The following is a 7644-nucleotide window of genomic DNA, read 5'->3' as shown; positions in this document are numbered from 1 at the left end:
AAGAACCTGTTGCATGGCAAAGCACACATTTCCCCATAAAATTGCAAGACATAATGATGCTAGTTATCGAGTATTTATAAAACGGGCACGCTTGCTCCTTGTGAGAAAAGCTTAGATACTCTCCCACTTTCAAAAACTGTGAGACTAGCCAAAAAATCTGCGGCTGGAGGACAGCCAGCACATACCCAGGCTGAACGATGACAGCCCGTAATCATTTTTGTCTCACGGCAGATGACTGGCAACAAGCACGTATAAGGCTCAGCCTTCTCCTGGTGTGGCTCTCCTGTTTGATTTCCTGAAGTGCAGGGACAAATATCATAAAAATCACTGAATGAAGGAATAATTCACTTTGGGAGGGACTTCTGGAGGTCAGAAGTCTTGTATCTGGATATAAATAATTGAGATTATAAATCTTAATAGCAAACACCTCAATTTTCAGTACTTCTTGTCTCCTTTAACAGACCTCTGCCTGGCCCAAGCCCTGCTTTTTGCCTTGCCACCATCCTGCAAAGCTGCTAATTAAATGCAGAGGGACTGTCCCTTGCATGAAGCAGAGGAATGAACTCCCCACCCGCCACCCAGACACCTCGCACCATGCTGACTGGCTTTGGATACCTGCCTTTGCCCCCCTTAACCCACCAGCAAAACCCCCTTTGCCCCCGTGGTGCAGGATCAGGCTGGTTCCTGCCTCCTGGAAAAAGCCACATGAACACCTCCAGCATCGCCACCCAGGTGCCAACTGGCTCTGTGGCAATGGGAATGGGCTTGCACCAGAGCGTCAGAGCTTTCTCTCCCTCTCACACACGCACTCCATCTCCAGAAGAAGAAATCTTGGCTGGTGACTTTCTACAGGGGCCACAGACCAGATGACACAGAGACCCAGCTTGGAGCACGTACCTGCCCTGCCCTCTAGATGCAGACGGGGGAATCCAGCACAGATACAAGCTCGGGAGGAGTTGGTTTCCCCTTCCTTTAACTTCTCTTGTTGCATCTTCCACCAGAGAATCCTCCTGCTCCAGGCCCTCCAAGTACATGAGGAGCATCGGTCAGGCAGGAGATGCTCGGACATCTGGCCTTGGCGGATGGGGGACAACTGGCCTTGCCAAGGCCAAGGTGAAAAGGAGATGCTTGCACGTGAGATGGGGCCATCCTCTTTCCTGTGAACAGGCTCCAGAGAGGGCTGTGTTCACTTGCGGTGAAATAAGCCATGAAATGAAGCCCAGCTCCACCAGCCCTGCTTCAAAAAGCTACCAGCAGATACAAAAAGGATCCTGCCGGAGGAGGAGAGTGCTCAAAACCTTGTTATAAGAGCACAAGGCAGATTGAAAAGGAAAAGCAATGATGGAGGAAGGAAGGAGCCTTGGTGGTGCATTAAAAACTGGAACTGGGTGGAGATCATCCCCACCCACTCGCCTCTCCCTCTTGAGCAAACAAATCGGGTTGCTGAGTTTTATAGCACCAAGGATCAGCCCAGGCTGCCTGGAGCTGACCCAGTTGGGTGCTCGCTCCCGAGGTCCCCGGCTTCCCCCCAAAAGTGCCAGGGGCTTCCTTCGCCAGCTCTGCTCACCTGGGACTGTGCTGGCGATTTGGGCTCTGACCGAGGCCAAAGCTGGAGAGAGGAGTGGTGGGCACTGGTATGGGGGGTAACCTTTCTCAAGGAGGTGATGTCCCTGCACTTTCTTCAGCTGTGTCCATTTTGGGGCTAATATACACATGCTTTTATGCCCGGCCCCGTAAATTGTGCAGTGAACCTCAAGGCCACGACTTCAAAAAAGGGGGCTGGAAAAAGCATACACACACACACAAATAAGAAATGCCTGTTTCTAGAACCTCCAAAACCCTTCTGTGTCCTGCATGGCCCTAAATCACCACACAGCATCACCAAAAACCAACCTGGCAATGTATTTGGGACCCCAAACCCAATTCAGAGATGTTCCGTTCTGCACAGCCTGTTCCAACCTGATTTAAGGCTGAGACTGAAGGTTGAGGCTTTAAAGCATCCCTTTACAAGTCTTTCTCAGGTGACTGATTTCCTCCTCCATCTCATTAGCGGCTGCCAGCAGATGCTGTTTCCCCAGCAGAAGCCACACTCCACTTGTTACAGCCATCTCGAAACCATCCTGTCATTTCTTCTCTCCTCGTGGCCATGGCAAAGCCTGGAGAATATTTATCAAGAAGCAGACGCAGCAGCTTTTTATGGTTAAGCTCAGGTCATTAATCTCTATCAAGAATTTTCATAACCTTCCTCAGCTTCCCCATGTTTGTTTAACTCTCGGATGGTCGCACCGTGGAGCTCCAGGTAATTGCAGATTAACTGCTTTTCAATATTAATGGCTTTTCATTAATGTGCTGTGCTCTCTCCCCTCCAGAGCCTGGGAAATAGCTATTAGCATTGTGCCCGCAGCTCCCCACGGTGCAAATTACTTTTGTCTTTTGGGCCAAAATTCCATTACATGAGTCCAAATCTTCTGTGTGCTATGGCTGCTTTGTAGCAGAAGTATTTCGGAGCAAGGGCGATTCCTTCCTCCAGCCCAATGCAGTGAGCTTCCTCCTGCAGGTAGCTCAGAGGAGCTGCTCTCAAGCCACCCCAAACTGCAGCATACTCAAGGACGGGTAGGGACAGTGGCACCTCTCCAATGCCCTCCTCCTTCTAGGAGGGATCTTTACTTACATAGCCCCCACCCCAAGGCGCCATGAAGCAGGGCAGGGCAGGACATGTGGCCACAAAAACCTCCCAGATTACATGAAACCTGCCCAGAAGTGACATGAGGGCTGCAGCCCAGCCTTCATCAGAGTAGTGTGGTCATGGTATGAAAGCAAGAGCCTCAGCCCCTCCACTCTGGCAGCACCTCCAGGTGCCGGGGGTGCAAACTTTGCTGCACTAGTGCTGTAGGACCATGTGGGGTAGATGGAGCCGATACTGTGCATCCTCATCTGCATGGTCCATGGGGATGGTCGCTGGTGAGTCCCATACCCTGAGTCACATCTTGGGGTGCACAAGTCAGCATGGGCTGGGAATGGGCTAAGAGTGAAGCTATGCGGACAACCAGTGGTTGATTTTGCTGTCTCATTTAGCCTCTAGCCAGGACACAGAGCATGCTTATCGCAGAGGCACTAAAGAGCTAGTCCTGTATCTCCAACACCTTCCTTGCCAGCCTGTCCTCTTTCTCTCCTCTCAAGCCTCTTAGGGAGCTTCAAGATCTTGATCTTGTTTAAGAAGCTCCACAGGACACATAAAGCCTTCCCAAGAACTTGCCTCTTGCCGAGTTATTCACAATCAAAGAAACTTCCCACCCCAGGCTGCCAGCACATTAATCCTCTGCTTTAAAAATACCAGTGGACTCAGTGTTTTTGCATGAGCGCAAAGCTCTGTGTATTTGTCCCCCTGGCCCGTGAGCAGCTGGGATGAGCCGGCTCCTGTGCCCATGCCGTCCCCTCTAGCATCCTCTGCTCCACATCCAGCCTTGCCCTGGGATGCCGAGCTGCCCCGCTCCAGGCATTACACAGGACATGAGCTGCACCAGCAGGCAGATCATATCTTGGTCAAAAAGAGGCCCCAGTCCCCTCTTTGTTGACACTGAGCTGGGACCAACACGTCTAGATGCTACTGAGTGGAAGCCCCTCACCCCTCTGCAAGCTCTCCGTCCTGCCGCCTGGGTGGAGGAGGAGACCCCCACTATCTGGGGGGCAGGGACAGCTTGAGGTGGGACTTCAGCCCCAGGGCTTTGTCCACCACGTCCGGGGGCTGCAGGCTGTGCCACTGGGCAAGGGGCCGGCGTGGGTTGGACAGCATGTCGGACCAGTGACGCAGCTGGTTGCCTGTGGCCCGGGAGCCTAGGAAGAGTTTGCCGATGGGCTCATTCTTGGTCACTTTGTCGTGATCCCAGATGGAGATGACCACGTCCACGTTCTGGGGGGGGGCACACAAGAAAGAGGGTCAGTGGGAGGAGGCGTGCCTCATCAGGGACCTGCTCAGCTGCAGGGAAACCTACCTGGATCTGATTGAAAGGCACCTCAAAAACAAACACCTCATTGAAGTAAGGGCTTAAGGTGTTTTTCTTCACACTTGTCTTCTTCTTCTTCCATTTCTTCCTGTTCAGGATGAGATGCACCTTGACAAAAGGATCTGAGGAGAGAGAGGACATGGCTGACACAAGTGACAATTTTTGACTGAGGAGCTCAGCCACAAAACAGCTTCCCTGGGCCATTCCCAAGCAGAGCATGGCATCCCACTTGCTCACCACCCCTTGTGGTGAGCATCCACCCCTCTTCCCCTTGCCAGCCACCCCAGAGTTGACCTCTGCCTGCCTCCTCCTGCCACGAGCTCCCCCTACCATCCAGCCATGACATCTCCTCCTGGGAGATACCTCCAGCTCTGCCCAAAGCTAGAGTATCTGTGCTGGGGAAGGCTGGGAGCCAGCCAAGGGCTGGGTATGGTGGTAGGAGAGGGAAGCAGGTCTCTGCACCGAGAGCTTTCAAGGCTTTGCAGTTAATGCCTGGGCAGGGGTAGGGACATCTAAGCATGAGCAGTCCCTCCTGACCTGAGAGCCCGTGGGAGTCCATCCGCTTCAGCTTCTTGGCTTCCAGGATGAGCACCGTCAGCTTGCCAGTGCTGGGGACATAGCGCAGCGAGAAGCAGATCTCGCCCAGCCGCTCTTCCTGATGGAGACATGCCAGCAATGAGCACCGGGCAGAGGAGCTGGCTCACCTGGGGCTGGAGCACCAGGCTGGACCCATTTCTCAGGTCTCCCCCACCCTCATGCTTGTCCCCAAGGGGCTGCTTCTTAGGGAGGTGGCAAACAAAACAAAAGCAACAGTGTGTTCCTCCCAGCAGAGTTTCCCACCCGCCAGGACCAACCTCCACTTTACTGGCCGCCACCAGGTCGCTCCACTGCTCGATGACGTGCTGCAGGCTGACGCTGGCCAGGGGCAGCCGGACCTCACCAATGATGTCATGCTTGGCAAAGCGGTTGAAGTCATAGATCTGCATCACCAGTGTGGATTCAAGCACCTCCGCCTGGGGTACCTGCAGGGGAGGACCCAAAAGCAGGACTCACTCCTCAGTGGCAACCCTGCCCCACAGGATGGGGCGGTGGACGTGATAACAGGTCTTTCTCTCTGACACTTCCCCATCCGGTTACAAAGGCATCTCCCTGCCTGGAGAGGTTTGTGCCCAGGGAGCAGTGCCATGCAACACTCTTGATGGGACCATAAAAACATCATCAGCTATAGTTTTCTACCTGGAAAGTGAAGCTCTCATTGAAGACGGGGTTCAGGGTCTTACGGTAAACCTTGGTCTCGTACTTCTTCTTCATATCGGATGTTAGGTAGACGATCACGTACGGATCGGATGTGCCTCCACTGTCCATGGCCTTCAGCTTGGCTGCCTGCTTCACACCGACTTTCAGCTTAAAAGGAGCGATGCACAAGGTCACCAGGTGGAGGACGACGGGGCAGATGACTGGGGGCTCAGTGGGAAGCAAGCAAGTGCAGCAGGGAGGACACCTCCACGCACGTGGGCATGAAAGCCAGCAGGCTGTGGGCGGGGGCGAGGTGCAAGAAGGTATGGTCCACCTTGGTGGGCAGCAAAGAGGGACCATGCAAGACCAAAGCCTTTTCCCTGCCATGCTATGGCCGCAAGCATCCCCACCTCCTGCACACGGAAGTTGTACTCCAGGGAGTACTGCAGCTTTCCTCGCCCTGCCTGCTCCGCTCCCCGCTCCAGGTCCTCCATCTCAGGCTGTACCTGCAGCAGAGAGCAGCACTACCCTCAGGACATGCTCAGCCATGTCCCCGGCCATGCCGTGCTCCCACCACCCCCAGGACCGGGCAGTGTGGCAGCAAACCTCTGGGGAGGAGGGAGGTGGGGGAGAGGGGAAAGCAGGACGCACGAGGCAGGCTGTGCTGGAGCCACTGACAGCACGCAAGCTGACTCTCTCCTTCTTCTTGGGCTTCTTCTTGCCACAGCAGCACCTGACGATGCAGATGAGGAAGAGGAGGAGGAGAACGGCCACTGCCACAGCCACAGCAATGAGCGCCCATTTGGGTACTGGTGCGATGTTCAGGGAGCAGAGATGGACAGAAGAGTTAAACTCAAGCGAAAACGTGTAGAGTGCATTTAACACCCTTCCCGGTGCTTCAGCATTAAGGAGTTGTACTTTCAAAATTGCCCCTATAATGCTGGACAGGCCCCATGCAGGGAGGCTGCGGCTGCAGACCATTCCCCAAATGGGCAGCAAGGATGCCCTGCGCTCCTGGAGCAGTGCAGTACCACGTTGCAACATCCCCACCCCAATGGACACTGCTGGAAAACGGGATTTGAAGGGAGGGAGAAGTGGATACACAGCCTCAGAATCCAGGAGCCCCCCAGGAAAACGCTGCCTGAGGGAGCAGGGCAAGCACTGTCATACTTACATGGGATCCAGCTAAGCCAGCCACCCAGAAAGCCTGGCCGAGCCGTGGTGGCAATGGACACAGGGCTGCCGGCAAGTGGGGAGACCGTCGCCCTGCCTCTCCTGGCTGCCACCGCCATGGCTAAGCTGGGGTGACCTGGGGACGCAAGCAAAATTAACAGGGTGGGGATTTCCTTTCCAGTAGCACGGTGTGCTGCCGGTGGCCCAGGGCTCTAATGAGAGCAAACACAATTAAAACATAGAGCCCAGCGTAAGCATTTAGGGCTTGGCCACTTTGGCAATGAGGTGTGAAATAGATCAGGAGGGAGCCGCGGGGCAGGGAGGGCTCTGCGCCAGCCGGCCCCTCACCTACAGCCTTCTCATTTATATCCTTGCAAGCCTGCCTTCGGAAAGGGGAGGGAGAGGGAGGATGGATTAGGGAGTTTTCCTTTGTTTTTGAGAAGAGGAATCACCTGGCTGTAGGGGAAAAAAACCCAAGAGCTGTTTTGTGCTGGCTCCTCCCTGGACAGCCAGCATGAGCTGAAGGGTTTGCTCAGCCCCAGGCAAGCCCCACCATTAGCTAACACCCTTTTTTGGCTATTTTCCCCCCTCTTGCAGAGCTGAGGAGCAGGAGGGTTTGCTCCTGGGCTTGCAGCGGGGCTGGTGCCCACATTGCAGGTGGCAGTGGTGCCACCAGGCTGGGTTCACGCTGGCTCGGAAACTTTGCGTAAGCCCAACCCGTGCACATGGCAACACTGACGCAGCTTAAGGGAAGGCTTCAAATTTAAAGCAGAATGGCTTTTCACTACTGCTCTCCCCATAGCAAGGCTCTTATTCTAGCATGAACACTTCCTCGTAGCCAAAACTTCCTTCTTGCCTCCTTTCGGGTGACGAGCGGCAGCAGGAGAGGTGCACCAGGAGCCAGGCTGCACGGCAAGTGGGTCTGCAGCCATCACGGCGCTGGTGGCACCCGGTCCCAGTGCCGTGACAGAGGCTGGCAGGTATGTGCCTGTTTGCCTTGGCTTCCCCAGCTGCCTGCCCCGGGTCTGAGTGGGTCCCTGCTCAAACAGCCAACACCACCTCACTCTGCCTGCGCTCTGCCCACGTTCTGCCCACGCCGCAGGGCCATGGCTCCTTGCACGGATATCCTACCGGGGAGAAACCACCTCTGCGCCTCCCTCCGCTGAGCCCACAAAGCCAGCAAGAGCTTTTAATTTTCCCAACAGTGGGCTTTGCCGCGTGCAGGCATAGG

General features: G+C 54.9%; 1 protein-coding gene across 1 annotated transcript; it reads right to left on the bottom strand.

The window, feature by feature from the left end:
- Window positions 1-3676: 3676 nt before the first annotated feature.
- On the bottom strand, window positions 3677-6532 carry SYT8 (synaptotagmin 8). The gene is made up of 8 exons (XM_009288877.1): window positions 6415-6532; window positions 5892-6049; window positions 5651-5746; window positions 5241-5408; window positions 4859-5026; window positions 4542-4659; window positions 3993-4126; window positions 3677-3910 (listed from the first exon to the last, which is right to left on the bottom strand). Exons 1-8 carry the CDS (start codon window positions 6530-6532, stop codon window positions 3677-3679), a joined length of 1194 nt encoding a protein of 397 aa, XP_009287152.1.
- Window positions 6533-7644: the final 1112 nt, after the last annotated feature.

This window comes from Aptenodytes forsteri, unplaced genomic scaffold (genome assembly GCF_000699145.1).
Source record: "Aptenodytes forsteri isolate BGI_AS27 unplaced genomic scaffold, ASM69914v1 Scaffold8, whole genome shotgun sequence".
Taxonomy (NCBI): Eukaryota; Metazoa; Chordata; class Aves; order Sphenisciformes; family Spheniscidae; genus Aptenodytes; species Aptenodytes forsteri.
Note: the sequence above shows the minus strand (reverse complement) of the source record. Positions and strands in the feature narration are given on the sequence as shown.

What these genes read in the sequence shown, in the direction of transcription:
- SYT8 (XM_009288877.1), bottom strand. Translation starts at nt 6,532, where the DNA reads ATGGCGGTGGCAGCCAGGAGAGGCAGGGCGACGGTCTCCCCACTTGCC. An exon ending in GGACTCCCACGGGCTCTCAG is followed by an intron (nt 4,127 to 4,541) that starts GTCAGGAGGGAC and finishes CTCTCTCCTCAG; the next exon opens with ATCCTTTTGTCAAGGTGCAT. An exon ending in TGCCTTTCAATCAGATCCAG is followed by an intron (nt 3,911 to 3,992) that starts GTAGGTTTCCCT and finishes GCCCCCCCCCAG; the next exon opens with AACGTGGACGTGGTCATCTC.